This window comes from Gorilla gorilla, chromosome X (genome assembly GCF_029281585.2).
Source record: "Gorilla gorilla gorilla isolate KB3781 chromosome X, NHGRI_mGorGor1-v2.1_pri, whole genome shotgun sequence".
Taxonomy (NCBI): domain Eukaryota; kingdom Metazoa; phylum Chordata; class Mammalia; order Primates; family Hominidae; genus Gorilla; species Gorilla gorilla.
The window spans coordinates 27,608,105-27,626,413 of record NC_073247.2 but is presented as its reverse complement, the minus strand read 5'-3'; the positions used below and the strand labels follow the sequence as shown (position 1 = coordinate 27,626,413).

Below are 18,309 nucleotides of genomic sequence, written 5' to 3'. Positions count from 1 at the left end.
CCTTCCAAAAAGGGTTTGAGAACAAAGAGGCAAGTCTTATCAACAGGGATGGAACTAAATGGTCAGCCAATGGACACATCAGATCACTGTACATGATAGGTATGGAGACATCACTATGTACCCCACCCTATAAATATGTACAATTATTATATGCCTATTAAATTTAAAAAAAGCTTTTTAAAAGCCAGGGAAAAGCCTGGTCATCCAAATCTGGGACTCATTCCTTACCTTGAGCTGCTGCTGGAGCTCACTGTTCAGCCGAGCCAGCACTGCGTTTGCCTCTTTATTTTTGCGGATAGCAGTTTGAATGGCCTTCTTCTGTTTGGAAGACTGCCTACAGAAAAGCACAAACACTTCAGTGAAAAAGGACTTATAGGTCTGGACCCTTGAGGGTCAGAACTCTGATTCATGAGAGGTGTTAAACTAACAAGTGGTTAACAACACAGGGCTCCAAAAATAAAATCTCATATTCACAGGCGGTCAGGAAGATAGACACCAAATGAAACAAATTTATTGGGATGAATTATTTACACCTGAAGTAATTCCCATTTTATAACTTGAATAAAAGCTGTGAAGTGGGCCTTTTCAAACATTTGTGTTCCATTTATTCCAAGACATTTTAATAAGTATTTCTTCCTGACAAACCATATTAACTGGAATGCCCTTTTTGTGTAAGAATTAATAGCACTTAAAAGACCTGCAGGTGTCCCCTGTGAACAAGTCTGAAGGAAAATAATACAAGAACATTCTTTTCAGCAAAAATTCTACATTAACTTAGCCAGACTACCTACCTCTACCTTATGTATTATTAGGCATGAATGCCTAAGTATATGTGTGTGTGTGCATAAATGTGCACTCATGTGTATGTGCATGGACCAGCATATATCTGTGGCTCTTGAGAAGAATACAGAACGTTTTAATACCAGTATTTCCCAATTAACAACAAATTCACAGAACACGCATAACCAGAGTGACCACGCATCCTACTGTGCCCATTACAGTCTCCATTTAAACTGTCTGTCCAGCATAAGTACATTAGCACTCTCTTTACTTTTCAAAACCGTCCATGGTTGGGATGATAAATCAGTGCGGTTACCACAGGGATAATCTACAACCTTTCATCCCACAGCAAGAAACACCGAATTCTTAGAGCAAAAGAGCAACTGATGTTCTCCTAGAAAAACAGCCGTATGTGCCATTACTGGGAGATAGGTTCTAGAAAAGAGCAACTGAACTAGAACGGACTGTGACCACTGTACAGATCTGATTAATATTGATAATTGGCTGGGTGCAGTGGCTCAGGCCTGTAATCCCAGCACTTTGAGAGGTTGAGGCAGGATGATCACTTGAGGCCAGGAGTTTGAGACCAGACTGGGCAACATAGTAAGACTCCATCACTACAAAAAATAAAATGAAATTGGCTGGGAATGGTGGCTCATGCCTGTAGTTCCAGCTACTCAGGAGGCTGAGGGGGAAAGGATCACTTGAGCCCAGGAATTCGAGGCTACAATGAGCCATGATCATGCTACTGCACCCCAGCCTGGGTGACAGAGTGAGACTTTGTCTCTAAAAAATAAAAATAAAAAATAGAAAGTGAAAAGACAGCCCACAGAATGAGAGAAAATATTTACAAAGAGGGCTCAATTTTCTCATATATCTGACAAGGGAGTTGTATCCAGAATATATAAAGAATTCATAACTCAAAAATAAAAAGATTAATAATCCAATTAAAAGTGGGCAAAGGGTGTGAATAGACATTTCTCCAAAGAAGATAAACAAATGGCCAATAGGCACATGAAAAGATGATCAATGTCGTTAGCCACAAAAGAAATGCAAATCAAAACCATGAGATCACACTTCACACTCACTAGGATGGCTATAATAAAAAAAAAAGGTAAGTGTTGACAAAATGGAGAAATTGGAACCCTCATACATTGCCAGCGGGAACATAAAATGGTGCAGCCACTATGAAAAGTGTGGTAGTTCTTCGAAATATTAAAGACAGAGTTACCACATGACCTAGCAATTCCACTCCTAGGTACAGACCCAAGAGAAATGAAAACGTAAGTCCACACAAAAACATGTACACAAACAGTATAGTGGCATTACTCTTAAGAGCCAAAAAGCAGAAATAACCAAAATGTCCATCAACTGATGAATGGATGAATAAAATGTGGTCTATCCATACAATGGAATATTATTCAGCCATAAAAAGATAAGTTCAGATTTATGCTACAACTTGGATGAACCTTGAAAATATTATGCTAAGTGAAAAAAGCCAGTCACAAAAGACCACGTTTCATTATTCCATTTATGTGAAATGACAAGAATATGCAAAGCCATGGAGACAGAAAGGAGATTCGTGGTTGCCAGGGGCTGAGGGGGAAGGAGAGAATGGGGAGTGATTGCTAATGGGCACGGATATATATTATTTTAGGCATGACAAAAGTTAGATTGTGGTGATGGTTGCATGACTTTGTGAATAAACTAAGAACCACTGAACTGTACATTTAAAAACATGAACTGTATGCTATGTGAATTATATTGCAATAAAGCTGTTATAAAAAAGAGAAAAAGAAAAGATCTCTGTATGAACTCCACCAAATGCCCTGACATCTACTCTGGAGACTGTTAAGCCACTGCTGACTAAAATTAACATAAAGCTGAAATTAAAGTGGAGTGCTGGGGTAGAGCATGGAAGAAAATTGAGCCATCTTTGTCCCTGATAGGGATTCTTCACCTTCCAGGCTTAACAGGGGCTGGAAGATGGTCAAAGTTCTCAGTGAATGTGATGAACAAAATATACTTCCTTTATGGACTGATACCACCAGGGACCTGTCCATTTGAAAAAAAGAAAATCTTCTGAAGGAGAGGGCTGCAGAGATTCAGAATGGGACTTTGGCTTCAAAGACAAGTTGCTAACATCTCCCACAGAACCTGCTGCTTTTCGTTCTACAACGTGTAAGCAGAAGAAAATCTGCAGTAGTATCTGAAACCTGCAAGACCCCAAAAGCAGGGTCACGATGGGTCTTGAGCATTTCTGTTAGTGACCGGTCAGGCTCACTTGCAGCCAAGCGACAGGAGCAGGTTTCTGTCCTCAACACCTCCCTCAATTTCACTACAAAGAAATTGAAGCAAGTGATGGCTCTTCTCAAAGCCAAAGTTTTACAGAGAAGGGTAGTTTGTCCAGAGCATCATTGTCTCAGTCCCTGGCCATGTCCACAGGTGTCTTCACCCTCCCTCCAATACCTGTTCCAGCTGGTTAGATAAATATAATGGAAGTTCTGCATGTATCCATTCTGTGCTGAGGCGACCAACAACAGAAACTCTTTACGGAGATTTTAAAAGAATCACATACCACACCTACTGAAAGTGTGTCTGTGGATGAAGGAGCTAGCCATTTGCCCTGAAGGAAAAGGAGATAACACAGGCAGAGAGGCAAAATTGCCACTTACAATACTTTCGTCTTGCTAGGAAAATTTGGGCCCTCACAAGGAAGAGGAGTAGGAAACAACAGAAGGTGAGAGGAAGGGAAAGAAATCAAACGAAACCAAACACCACAGCCTAGGACTCGCCCGCCCCTTTAGGTCAGGTTAAGTCCTATAGCTTATAAAGCCTTCTACATGACTGAGAGACTTGAATCCCATCACAGAGATGAGCAAGATAAACTTACAACCATGAAATCCTTCTGTTGGTGTGCACGTAAATGTCAACACATTTACATATCCATCGACATCTCAGAGCGAGATTCCTACCTCACTCTTGTTTATGTGGTCTACTTACTTTTGGACTGTTGGATGCGGTTTCATGGTTGCTGCAGAAGCTGGCCCACTTGCAGCAGTGGAAGGCTCTTGGTTTTCTGCAGCTTGGTTTTCTGGTCTGAATTTCCTACGAATGGGCTTTGATGGTGGCTGAGAATACAGTACATCCTGTGGATTTAAAACAAAATAAAAATTAAAAAGTTAAACATTTCAATGTTCCCTCCACTCTTCCTTCCAGTGTCCCACATGCCTTTAGCCCCAACCCCAAGATCAGGAGGGTACTCTATTTACTGACCATGGCTCAGCAAGAACTGGGGGGACACAGGCATCAGAGTCCAGTGATCTTCCCTTTTTTCTTTTTCTTTTTAAATGTTTCAAGAAGTCTATTACTTCTTATCACCTGAAACTCACACAGACCCTGTGTGCATCTCACACCATGGGGCCTTTCCTAACTGAAGACAAGATAGGCTCCTGCCTCACTTTGAAGCCTTTTAAACCTAAATTTTGGCCGGGCGCAGTGGCTCATGCCTGTAATCCCAGCACTTTGGGAGGCCGAGACGGTCGGATCACGAGGTCAGGAGATCGAGACCATCCTGGCTAACACGGTGAAACCCCGTCTCTACTAAAAATACAAAAAATTAGCCGGCCTGGTGGCAGGCGCCTGTAGTCCCAGCTACTCGGAAGGCTGAGGCAGGAGAATGGCGTGAACCTGGGAGCTTGCAGTGAGCCGAGATCGCGCCACTGCACTCCAGCCTGGGCGACAAAGCGAGACTCCGTCTCAGAAAAAAAAAACAAAAAACAAAAAAAAAAACCTAAGCTTTGGAAGTTTTTAAAGGTCTTAGTCATATGCTCATCATTCTCCTATCCCCAATTCCTACATAAAGTCAAGAAAAAGAGCCACAGTGTATTCTGGAAGGACACAGTTGGTCTGCTTCTTTGGAGGACTCTACCTCACCTGTGCTCCTGAGCCCAAGGCCCACTCTCTCTGAAAGGAGAAGAGCCTGGGAGGAGGACAAGAAGAGGGTGAGGAGATGAATGGAGAGCATGATGAGTGAGGGATACTTACTGAGCAAATTACAGGTGACCCAATGGCATGGCTGGGCAGATGCCGGGTGAAAATGCCACGATGCAAGAGGAAACCATGGTACAAAGACCAAAAAGGAGAGACTACCCCACCCCAAGAGGTATTCACAGAGGCTTAGCAGGTGGATGGGGTTTTGCTAAAGACATCTGTCCCTCCCCACAGCCCTTTTAGCTCTTGCCATAAACAAGGCCACCATGTTTAGCTGGGGGGCTAAGGAGGTTGAGTATGTACTGTCATGTACAAAATGCATCAAGGGTCAAGCCCAGGAATCTTCAGGACCCCAATCTTCACAAAGAACCCACATTCTAGGAAATCTGGATCATTGACATTCATTTCAGGACACAGAAACCTTAAAACAATAGATCAGCTAATAGAGATAAGAAGCCCGGGGTGGGACTCGCAACGCCATCTGACAGCATCCTCAGGCCGACCTTACCTTCTTTGCTGGACTACTTTCTGCAGCCTGGGATGGGGCTCTGCTCAGCTGTGGGAGTAACTCCGCCTCCGACACTTGTTCAGACTGTAGCAAGAGATCAGAGAGAGGACAGAAATACAAAACCACAATCACCTAAATATATAATAAAGAGCACTTAGGAAGATAGTCACCAAGGGAAAACTGATTTAGGCCAAGTTGCAGCCAAGAATGCTTAAGTCTGCTGATCCTTGGGAAGAACCTCCCATAGATGCTGCTATTAACCTTCCCATCCCTCCTTCCCAGATTGTTCAACCTTAAGAAAAGGAATCACGGGAATTTCTTCTGTAATTGAACATATGTATTGCTAAAAAACTAATGCTTCGCAACAACAAACTCTAAAAGTAACAAGGCTTATCGGAAAAACAGGGTTGAAAACAAGATTTTAACTTGAGCACCAACAAAAACAATCATCATCATTAAAAACACTGAATTTTTTAAATGTTAAATTTCTAATAAAGAAATACTCTATGAGCAGTGTGAAGAAGAAGAGGTAAGAACTATCCCCCAGGTCAACCAAAGCCCATGCACTGCTGCATCCCCAGATCCAGCACCTACATTCCACTGCAGTCGCTGCCACCATGCCCAAGAGAAAGGCTGAAGGGAACGCTAAAGGAGATAAAACCAAAGTAAGGACAAACCACAGAGAAGATCTGCAAGGTTGTCTGCCAAACCTGCTCCTCCAAAGCCCAAGCCTAAAGAGGCCCCTGCAAAGAAGGGAGAGAAGGTAAAGGGGAAAAAGGAAAAAGCCCATGCTGGCAAGGAGGGGAGTAACTCTGCAGAAAATGCAGAGGCCAAAACAGAGCAGGCACAGAAAGTTGAAGGCGCTGGGGATGCCAAGGGAAGTGTGTGCATTTTTGACAAATGTATTTCTGGTGACTGTGCAATTTGAAGTATTATTTTTTTATTAAGTTTTATAAAAATGCAGAATTGTTTTTATGTCTTTATTTTAAGCCATGTTGTTAGCACACGGAACACGTCATTGTTGTTTTACGGAGAAGGGGTATATGTCACTAATAGAATATCTCTGAGGCCAGGCACCGTGGCTCATGCCTGTAATCCCAGCACTTTGGGAGGCCGAAGCAGGCGGATCACCTGAGGTCAGGAGTTCGAGACCAGCCTGACCAACATGGCGAAACCCCGTCTCTACTAAAAGTACAAAAATTAGCCAGGCGTGATGGTGGGTTCCTGTAATCCCAGCTACTCAGGAGGCTGAGGCAAGAGAATCACTTGAACCTGGGAGGCGGAGGTTGCAGTGAGCCAAGATCGTGCCACTGCACTCCAACCTGGGCAACAAGAGCAAGACTTCGTCTCAGGAAAGAAAAAAAAGAAAAAGAATGTCTATGAAGCTGGACTGATGTGGAGAAAACACCTTTCCCTTCTAGTTTTGAAAGACATCTTCTTGGCTCCCAGAAAGAGGGACTGTCTGACGTTGACACACACAGTCACCTTCGCACAAAGGCCTTGTGGTGTGGAGAAACAAATTCCTCTTTATGTCCCCCTCTCCCTCTCTGCCTTCAGTATACACTTAACTCCCTCAAACCCAGATACCTGTTGGGGTCTGGCCCCCAATAACTGGTTACCAGTCAGGCTGGCAATCTGGACTTTCCAGCGAGAACCCTTGAAAGACCCGTGCTCTGTTTCTAGATTGTGGATCTTCAGATAAATTCTGCCATTTTCATTTCATTTCCTGAAAGTCAGGGTCAGCTCATGAAAAGTTGTTAAACAGCATGTTGAAAGTGAAATGTCAACCCTTACTCTGAACTTTCCCTCTTCAGGGTACCAAATGAAGACTTCATTGGGTTTTACCATGGCTTTCTGATTTTGGAAGTCCATTGAAGGAGGGAGTCTGAAAGCTGTATACTGTTAATGATTGTCGCTCATGTCCTGCCTGAAATACCATGATTGTTCACAAAAAGTATCTTTAATAAAGCTGGACACAGTTTGGGGGAAAAAAAAACACTCTAGTAAATATGGCCCTTTTTAAAAAAGGAAGGGGGACTGTGGTCAAAGGAGTTATCAGAAGGGTCAAGGGTGCTGAGTGGAATGGAATCAGTGACTAACTCACCAAGATTGGCAAGGAATGTCCCCAAAGCACTTCAAGACAGAGTGGGTGCCAATCAGTCAAGTGGAAGAACACAGGGTGACTGCGCCTCATGAGCAGCTCTCTATGTCCCCCATTTCCCCCAGTCTTCTGCCTTCAGGTGTGTTAGTCTGCTTTCAGCCACTAGTAGCCAGTGATGCCAAAACATTCATGTGCTGAGAATGAACCCTACATATGAACCAATGTGACTTCTACATCATACTGACACCAGTCATCTACTGACCCACAGATAATCCTCATTACAGAAACACACATTGTAGCACAACAAACTGACTTAGTATGCCCACTTCATCCCTAACCTGGCCTTCTCTAACCTCCTTCAGAGCGTGGCTTCTTCCTCTGACTCCATTGAAATGGCTAGTCCCAAGGGCGCTAACATACCCCCATTTAACACGTTATGGCTACCTCTTCTCGTCTTCTCCTCATTGATCTTCTGCCCAGTATAGCACCTTTGACTATCTTTTTTAAACTCCTGCCCCTGGCATCTGAGAAGCTGCAATCTCCTAACTGTAGTCATTCACTCTTTTTCCTGTTTTGACTCCTCTTATCCCTCAAATGTAGGATTTCTCAAGGTTCTGTCTTTAGTTGCTCCACCCATTTTTCCCTCCCTGTTCATTCTCTCCCAGGGTAATCCCATCTGTTCCTACATTTTATCCCAAGCAATTCCCCATCTCCTCTAAATCCACTATGCAAGCACTCAATATTCCTGACTTCTAGTTCCAACTAGTTCTTATAGCTTTCTCCCTTCCATTAAAGATAACTATATTGTTGTTGTTGTTACTAATAGGTACTATGATGCACACAACACTTACTATGTGTCATACATTGATCAAAGGGCTTTGCATGGATCATTGCAATTCATCATCACAGCCCTAGGAAGTAGTTATTATCCCCATCTTATTGGTGAAGAAATTGAAGATCAAGAAGTTAAGGAACTCACCCAAAATCACACAAATAGCAGAGTCTGAACACAGGCCTTGATTTCCAAAACTAAGCTTATAACCACTATGCCATACAGTCTCAGGTATTCTCAGGCCTGAGTGTTACTCATTCAAGACATATTTATTAAGCAGCTACTACAGGCAGGCCCTGTGCTAGCACTGGCACTCAAGGATGAACAAGATACAGATCCTGCTTAAGAGAAGCTTGAAGTCTAGTGGGAGCAACAGGGAAGTGACAAAGCCAACTTGCTTCAGTGGACTGTGGAGGGCAAGTATGGGGAATACAGAAGCACCCAGTCTCATGGGTCGGCAAAGACTCAGGAGCAGGTGATGTCTCAGCTGAGGCCTGGGCTAAAAGAGCAATGTGTGGGAATGGTGAGAAAGACCCAAAAGTAAGTTCACAAAGGGCCTCCCATGCTCCAACATCCATAATTTCAGCCAGGGCTGCCACAAGAACACTAAGGTCAATCCCCAAGATGGGAAACACAGGAGAAGCAGGAGTGAGGGGGAACTCATCTTTAGGCAGATTGAGTTTGAAGTACCTGGGAAACAACCAAGCAAAGATGTCCAGGAGCCATTCACTGCCAGGAGTCTAGGGAACACAAGCCCTCACCCTGCTTTCCCTGGAGGTTCATACAAATGGACGCACACTCCAAGCTCTATGAGCCAAAAGTCAGTTTTATTAACAGCTGAAGGAGGGCCCAGTAACCCCCTGAATGCAGGGCCTCCTGTGAACCCCGCTGAAGAATGCAACTTGAACCTGAGGCCCCTTCTTGCCTTTTACCTAGAAATCTATTGCTTGGAAGGTAATATACGTTCTGGCCCAAGTCTACGCATGCAGCCTCCTGCAGGGACCACAGGTATGCAGCAATATCTTGCAGCAGGCAGGCAGAGAGAGGATAATAATTTCAGGCTCTCTGCCTTCCAGTTAGTTGGTTCTCCTCCATCATCAGGTGGACAGAGAAGTGTTTGCTCTACCACTCCATTCCCTGGTGAGATGAGCAAAGTCTCCTTGTGGAAATATCGAAGGAGATGATAAATGGACCCTTTTTCAACATAAATGAGGATTCCAAAGCACAGCAGAGTGTCTTTGTTATTGCCTCCTTTTCTCTTAAACATCTCTAAAAACACAAACAATAGGGTGGGGGATGAGGAAGCAGCTGTGAGATGTGTCTTAAAATGTTTTTCATTTGCAAATTTACCTTCCTGAACTTGTATGCAAGGGCCTGGGTTTTCCAGCTCTATGTCTGGTAACAGACCACTGCATGGTGTTATGTCAGGCTAAATCTGACCATCAATCCCCTAAATTGATCCATCTATCAAGCATTCGGAGGAGCGAATCTCAGGAGGGACCTGGAACACAGGCATTAGGAAGGTCCCAGAATAAGGCACAGCCTTGACAGAGCCAGACATTATCCCAGGAAAAGAGATGGGCAAAGATAACCGGCTGTGTGATAAGAAAAACTAAAGATGAGATTTAGGCATGTAAAAGACCCTCTTCACAATAAGCTTTCCTTCATAAAATTAGTTTGAGGCTTATGTTAGGCTTGGGATGTGGAAAGCAGAATAAGGTGGGGAGGTTTCTTTGCTATTTCTTGAGACTTTTCTAAGTTACCAACTTTGGAAGAATGACAATCCAAGAAAACAAGGGGCCTCAGTGGTTCTCTTCCTCCTCTGTGTATTTGGGGTCATGGGGAACAACTCTGCCAACACGATAATATGGCTCTGTCCAAAAGTTTTGGTTTTCTGAACTGAAATCCAGTGACTGATTCTTGTGGGGAAAAAACAGATACATGGATTACAATTAATATAACAAATGGCAGTTCTGCCCTCACGGTTCCATGTGTAACAACATGTACCCAGTCAGGATGTGACAAACCAGGAAAATGTACTTTTAGCAAAGAGCTCACTGAAATGTGAGCTAAAGTTCCTTTTAAAAATATATATCTAATATTGTAATATTAATACTTCCTTATTCACAAATGGCAAATATACTTTCACTCTAATTTTGCAATGAAAATCCTGGACTTAGACAGTGCTGCCACTCATGATGTGGCAAACTGTCCTGGGTCTTCGACCATTCCCATGGTTGATGGGACAATATGATCCCTGCTGAGCTGGCTTCCCAGAAATGGACACAGGTCCAGAGAGGCTAAGCATTTCTATGCATTCATTTATTCAACTACACAGATATTTCTTTCCTACCTCTGGTATGTCAGGGACCATGGTAGGTGCTTGGGACATGGGTAGGGGGAGACCCACTGTAGTAGGTGCTGTGTTGGCCCCACCTGGGTCACCTTTCCCTGGCTGGCACACCATCCCCCAGCTGCTCTGAGTGTTAGCTACTGAGGACTCACAGCCACCCTCTTCTCTAGAGACTTATTCTCAACTAATGGGAGCCTACCTCCCACCCCCACCTCCAGCAGCCTATAATGACTGACTTAGAGAAGGATATAAAAGGCCAGTCCCCTGTCTCAAACAGGGTTAACTCTATTATGCAATTATGTACCAGAATCCTGCCTGTGTGGATCAGGCCAAGGTCAGATTTTATCTGAGACTATATCATTGCTTGGCTCCTTCCCCTTCCCTACTTTTCTTCCCTCTCCTCCTTCTAGGTTTTTTCCTAAAGAGCACTCCTTCAACAAATCACTTTTCAAGAATCCTCATCTCAGGTTCTGCTTCTAGGGAAGCTGACCTGAGACACTATGCAACGTACTCCCAGGAGAGGGGACTGAAAGCGCTCTAGTATGCTCCTCCTTGTTGTCTCTGTTTCTATCTCTATCTCTCACTCTCATATCACTTGTTCTGGAGACAGTCAGCTGCCACATTGTGAGGACACCCAAGCAGTCCTAACAAGGGGTCCATACAGCAAAGAAGTGAGGCCTCCTGCCAACAGCCCTGTGAGTGAGCCATCTTAGAGGTGGATCAACAGCTCCAGTTAAGCCTTCAGATGACTGCAGCCCTGGAAGACATCTTGACAGAAGCCTCATGAGAGGATGTAACCCCGAACCACCCAGCTAAGTCACTCCCAAGTTCCTGACCCAAAGAGATTGTGAGTTCGTAAATGTCAGTTGTTTTAAGTTTCTGGGGGGACAAAAAGGCATCCTGATATATCTAGAATTTGGGGACTTGCAGGGTGGAGGAAGGGTGAGGAGTCAGGAGAAAAATGGGAGAGCTGAAGCTGGAGAAGGGCAGCAGGGGGTAACACATGGTTTCCCAGACCTGGTTTGTTCTGGGTCATTTGCTAGACACTCAACACCATCCCCCATTTCCATGCCCTTCTCTATGCCACAGCAGGCAGAAGCCTGGAAATATCTACTCCTTTTCTTAAGTAACTAATTCCTTAAATTAAATCTCTTCCAGTAGGAAATACCAGGAGTAGTTTCTGTTTGCCCAACCAGCCTGACACACATCCATCCTGAGGATCTGAGCTTATCCTGAGGGCCACAGGGGCCACTGAAGGATTTTAAGTAAGGAATCAATCTGACTAGATTTGTATTTTACAAAGGTTATTCTAGATCCAGTGAGTAAAAAGGACTAGAGGCAACTCATACCTGGGGAAAAGGAACCTAATTCGAATGCTGAAAAAGAAAAGATGACGGTCATCTAGGCCAGGTTGGTAGGAATGGGTTCGGGCTGACTTAAGAGCTACTCAGACTGGAAATTGAAGACACCCTTGGCCATTTTTGGAATGTTGTGAGTGCAAGAAAAGATAAGGACACATGGAACCCAGGTTTGGATCCTGGATAATGGGTAAATGGTTGAGAGATAAAGTAGTTTAAAGCAAGAGGCAGGAATGATGGCAGTATGGAAACATAATAAAATTAGGCAGATTTATCATAAAGCAGTGCTAGAACAACAAGCAGTGCTTCTTCTAGTAGCATCTCTGAAAGGGGGTACCAGGAAGCACCAGTTCCATGAATTGTCTAGAGCAGGGATTAGCAAACCTTTCTGTAATGGGCAGATAGTAAATATCTTAGGCTTTGAGGGCCAGACTACCTCTGTAGCCACTCTGCAACTCTCCTGTTGTGCTACAGCAGCTACAGACAATACGATGAATGGGCACAACTGTGTTCCAATAAACTTTATTTACAAAAAAAAAGTGGTGGGATAGATGAGGCCTATGAGCCATAATTTGTCAGCCCCTGGCCTAGGGGGAAGAAGAATCTACAGATAAGCTTAGGAAACACTGCCTGGTCTATCTCCCCCTTGGAGATTCACTGAGCACATAGAACATTACACACTCTGAAATTCTGAAAGGAAGTCACTTGCCTTTGCATAGCCCATCAGTTCCCAAATTTATTTGGTTTCATCTCCTTATTCTCATGTAACTTCTATTAACATCCTGAAGAACTAATGTTCTGTGGAACATACTTTGAGAAATATTGACTATAGACTGGATTTTAGAGGAACAAAGGAAGAACATTCTATTTGACTTGAATGCCAAATGCCATATTCCACACCTAACCCTTGGGGAGGTGCATTCTCCACTGTGGTTAGCAGATCCAACTCCAGGGGCCCCTGTTGCACTCCCCTCCCCTCTCGCTTTGGCTTAGAGTATGGAGGCAGGGTGAGAATGAGGTTGCTGCCTGGCCAGAAGGGGGTCCCTTCTCCCTGCGGTAGCAGCTGTTGCTGCTGCCAACTACTTCTCTGCATGAATTTATTTACAGGGCTCCTTTAAAACCTCCTGGACAAAAACACAATAAAAATAGTTAATTATAATAGTTTAGGCAGATGAACATGACATTAATAAATTATGCATTTTTTAAGGAGTTTAAAACAGTATGTCTCAGATTCCAGTTCCACTGAGGCAGGTTAGCTTTACAAAGGTCCCACTGGTCCCATCTGAGTCCAGGTACTCGTCACACTTATCACCTGGGCCACTGCAAAGACTTCACTGGGTCTTTTTCCAGCCTTCAGTTCTAGTGCACTCTGATCCACCCTGCACACCACTGAGAAATTAATCTGGTAAAGCACCATCTAATCAAAATGCTTTTTCTCAAAGCCCTTCACTGGCTCCCCAAAGCCTATGGCACACAACACAATCCCTCAGCCAGTTAAAGGTCTTCCATCCTCTGGCTCCAATTTACCTCTGCAACATAACTGGGTTAGTTCGCCCATATGGAACCTGCTCCAGGCATATAGGTATTCCCCAAATCTTCAAGCACATCGGAAGTTTCTCCCCAACTTAATTATGTTTGTTCTAGACCCTCTAGCCCAGTGGCTGCCAAATATAACCAGAGCGGGATAATTATCTGGGGGACTTTTTATAAATTCAGACTTGTAGATGCTATTCCAGACTTCCCTCTCAGAATCCCTTAGGGATGGGGCATTAGAAACTTATATTTTAACAAGCACCCTAAGTGATTTTTATGTAGCCAGCCCAGATCAACTGGGAACCACTGATGGTCCAAACTCTTCATTTAAGAGATGAGAAAACCAAGTCTCCAAGGCCCTAGTCTGGGCAAGGCCACAGGTGCTCTTGCAAAACTAACTAGGCTTCTTAATTGTTTTCTCATCTATTCATCATAGAGGGAATGGGGGTATATGCCACATGGTTCTATAGATAAATATTTGCAGCTGGGCAAAATCTTCAGCAGTAAGATTTTGTTTAAAAGTCAAATTTGCAACAAAAAAAAAAAGTCAAATCCCACTTAAAAAATAGTCTGGCCAGGCATGGTGGCTCACGCTAGTAATCCCAGCACTTTGGGAGGTGGATCACTTGACACCAGGAGTTTGAGACCAGCATAGCCAACATGATGAAACCCCGTCTCTACTAAAATTACAAAAATTAGCCGGGCGTAGTGACACGCTCCTGTAATCCCAGCTATTCAGGAGGCTGAGGCACGAAAATCACTTGAACCTGGGAGGCAGAGGTTGCAGTGAGCCAAAATCTCGCTACTGCACTCCACATTCCAGCCTGGGTGACAGAGCAAGACCCTGTCTCAAAAAAAAAAAAAAAAAAAAAAGTCCATCTGTAGAACTTTGCCAAGGTGTGGATAATAGGTAACTTTTATTTTTTTTAGGTTTGCAATATTGGCAGGTCAGAAAAATGAACTCAGGCTTTATCATCCAAGGACCCAGGTGGATTCCAAGAATGGGGATCACAAAGGCAGCAGCTAAATTCTAGGCAGACGAGAAGACAATCCTGCTGCTGCCTCCAGGGCCTTTCCAGTATTCTGTCAGTATTCTAAATGTCATTTGGTGCCTAGTTTTCACCTGTCCCCCATCTCCGCTGGGCAAGAACACAACAGAAAGCCGTTTGCTAAACCCAGTCACAGAAGATGTAGAACCAATGGCCCAGCACACCACTGTTCCACCCCATCATTCCCCAACCAGGCTCAGAGAGAGGGGTAAATAGAGCCTCAAGAAGGTCCAAGAGACTGAATTCTCAGCAAGAATGATTACCAAAATCCATGACTCAAGTCACCTGTGAGAGACAGACCATGATAAACGAATGGTAAGCACCTGGAGGGCAGGATCTGTCTTGCTTCCCTATCATTTTCTTGATACCTAAGCTGAATGCCAGCAAACAACAGGTCCTCTAATCAATGTGTGGAATAAGCCAGCAATGAACCCAATACTGTTTCATGTTCCACTGGAGAAGAGGTCAGTAATTCATCCCTTGGTAACTGCACCCACAGAGCACAGAACAGTTACAGGATATAGGCTCTGGAGTCAAACCCAGGCTTTGCAGTTGCTCGTTGTGTGAGCTGGTCACATGCTTAGTCTCTCTGAGCTGCAATTTCTTCATCTGCAAAGTAGGATAATTCACCTAACTCACAATATTGTGAAGATTAAGCAAAATATCTGTCTAGTGTGCTAAGCACAATTACATAGTAACTGTTTGACAACAGCAGCTACTATTATCATTAGGATTAAAATTATGATTGGTTTCCCAGGCATAGTTCCTCCTACTGCAAGCAGCAGCCAATCCAACATAAGGGCATTTTCCTCCTTGCCAAACAGATGAAAACCTAGGCTGAGAAAATGCTGGCTCCAATTTAGAATATAAGCAGATCCCACAAAGCAGGCTATCCACAGTCTAAATCTGTGCCACTGGATATTACCGCTACTAATATTGGGGGGAGAAAATTTTAAAAATAAAAGCCCACTCAGACTTTCATGTTTCATGGCTGCTTTAACATGGATATCTCAGGCAGTGTGCAGTGAACATCTCTGGTGGGCACCCCCCTCGGTAGACCAATCCAACACTGGAGACACTCAGGAAAACACTGACAGAGGGGCTCAGGAACAACTTTGGTGAAAGTGGGTACCAGTGACTATAATGGGCAACTAGTTGCTGGATTCAAGAGTCACATGGCAGAATGCCTTGGGGATTCTTGGAACCCATTAGATTATGGACAACATCCATGAGACAGACTTACTGTTACAACTGAAGGACTATGAGCACTTTATTTTGGTCTAAAAGACAAATATTTTAACCATGACCTGGGTTTTGTTCTTCTATGTCCAATTTCTAGTAATGGAACAGAAATCTGAGTCAAGTCTGAACTGCACTCTCTATATCACATACCTAAAGCCATATTATAACACCATCTGCAGAGTCAACAACATGAGCCTCACAGGTAAGGTGATCTAAAGCAGGATTCTCTAGAGACTCACGCTCCCCAGGGATGAGGTTGAAGAAAGATGCCCCATGCGTGCCTCTTGCCAAACCAAAGAGACCCTTAGTAAAACAGGCACCCACCAGCAGCACAATTGAAAGGCACTTCATTATGAGGCCTTTAGAAATCCTTTCTGTTGGGCCCCAATCTCTGACATATATAGGCCTGGCAATAATAACAGATGTATATACAAATTTCAAAATGCCTCAGAGCCCTGGCCTATGAACCGATATTTTATCACACTTACAATCTGAATTCCTTTCCTGGTTTCTTTGCTCTGTGTATCAGTGTGATGGAGTGTTAGAGTAACATCCTTTCCGACTTACTGACAGTTCACACTTAGACTGTGATAAATGTCCCCTTTTGGGTTGACATAGCCCTTCCTGCATGAGCCATGTCCATCAGAATAATGTGGCTTTAAAATTTTTCAATTAGAAATAGCTGGCCAGAAAGGGAGCTATAAAAATTATGTTAAGAGTTAGGAACCATCCATAAAATAAATTCAGCATTGATGAGGACGTGGAACTGGAGTGGGAACACCATTAATGGAGTGTAAATCAGTACAAACACTTCGTAAAACTGTTTGGCAGTACCTACTAAAGCTGAACATATGCCTACACCATGACCTAGAAATTCTACTCCTAGGTATATATCCAAGAGAAATGAAAACACTCATCCACTCAACAACTTGGATACGAGTGTTCACAGCAGCACTATTCATAATTGCCCAAATCTGAAAAGTACAAAAATGTCCATCAATAGTACAAAACAGTGTTATATTTGCACATACAATGGAATACTATACAGCAATGATCTCAATTACACACAACAGTATGAATAAATCACACAAACATCATTTAATAAAAAGCCAGACACAGAGTATATACCGCATAATTCCACTTATATAAAGTAGAACACAAGTCAAACTAATTTATGCTGTTAGAAGTCAGAATAGTGGTAACCCTAAGAATAAGAGATAGCGACTGGAAAACAGCACAAGGAGGGCTTCTGGGGTGCTAGTAATATTCTGTTTCTTGATTTGGGTGCTGATTATATGCATGTGTTCTGCTTGTGAAAATTGAGTTGCACATTAAATGTGCAACTTGTTTTCTACATGCAATTATACTTCAATAAAAAGTGTTTTGGGCCGGGCACAGTGGCTCACGCCTGTAATCCTAGCACTTTGGGAGGCCGAGGTGGGCAGATCAACTCAGGTCAGGAGCTTGAGACCAGCCTGGCCAACATGGCAAAACCCCATCTCTACTAAAATACAAAAATTATCTGGGTGTGGTGGCACATGCCTGTAGTCCCAGCTACTCGGAAGGGTGAGGCAGGAAAATTGCTTGAACCCGGGAAGTGGAGGTTGCAGTGAGCTAAATTGCTTGAACCCGGGAAGCGGAGGTTGCAGTGAGCTAAATTGCTTGAACCCGGGAAGCAGAGGTTGCAGTGAGCTGAGATCATGCCACTGCACTCCAGCCTGGGTGACAGAGTGAGACTCTGTCTCAAAAAAAAAAAAAAAAGTTTTAAAAATCCAGTAGAGCTGATTTCCTGTAATGTCCTTAAAGTGCCACCTAGTGGCACAAGTTAAACATAAACAAGAGGGAAGTTTTGCCCCTAGCAACTTCAAAAATATGGCCCCATTTCTAATAGCACATTCTGGGATTGGGCTAAAACAGTGCCCTAGACTAAAATCACTGGCATGATACATAAAGAAAAAAAGCTCTTGTTGCCTGGCACATAGAATCCTGACACAAGGATTCAGAGGCAAGGGAAGCTGTCTACCACAGAGCATGCTAGTGTTAGTGAGCCGATGGTACACATCTCTTCCCAGCTCCACTTGCAGTCAGCATGGTGGGAGCATTCACAACACAGACAGCAACAACGGCTGCAAATTGGGGCTTTCCCCCACCCCACAGGGGAGAAGGTTTACCAACACACCACTGGGTGATACCTACAAAATTTGATGGGCAGAGCAGGGTATTTAGGAGGAAGTTGGGAAGAAAAATTCCTTCACCCCGTTTTCTCTGGACAGGCTTGTTTTCTTCTTCCTCTCCTTCAAGGATGAAGGAGTCTGGCTTCTTTTAATTATGCTTGTGAAACAGAGTTGGGGAGGCCTACCCACTGCAAGCCTTTGAAGCTGCCAGTTGTATAAAAGATACTGCTCAGAATTTTGCTAGTAAAGTCTGAAAGACAGATCATCTCGGTCAAAGGTCCTCAAGGAAAAATCAGAAACCACAGACACAGGCATATGATCCTTGAGATAAGAGCAGGAGGGTTAAAGGCTGATGGGGAGGCCTATCCACCTGTCCACTGGTTCTT

General features: G+C 43.7%; 1 protein-coding gene and 1 pseudogene across 6 annotated transcripts in view; one reads left to right on the top strand and one right to left on the bottom strand.

The window, feature by feature from the left end:
* The window catches only part of REPS2 (RALBP1 associated Eps domain containing 2), a 202,445-nt gene that overhangs the window by 14,061 nt on the left and 170,075 nt on the right, over window positions 1-18,309 (bottom strand). For all 6 annotated transcript variants that reach the window (XM_055375470.2, XM_055375469.2, XM_055375471.2 and 3 more), the window contains 3 exons: window positions 5,282-5,365; window positions 3,784-3,929; window positions 229-334 (listed from right to left, as the gene is read on the bottom strand). In XM_055375470.2, the coding sequence (XP_055231445.1) occupies window positions 229-334; window positions 3,784-3,929; window positions 5,282-5,365 (336 nt within the window). The remainder of the gene's footprint in view (window positions 1-228; window positions 335-3,783; window positions 3,930-5,281; window positions 5,366-18,309) is intronic.
* Window positions 5,899-6,209, top strand: LOC115932308 (non-histone chromosomal protein HMG-17-like; annotated as a pseudogene).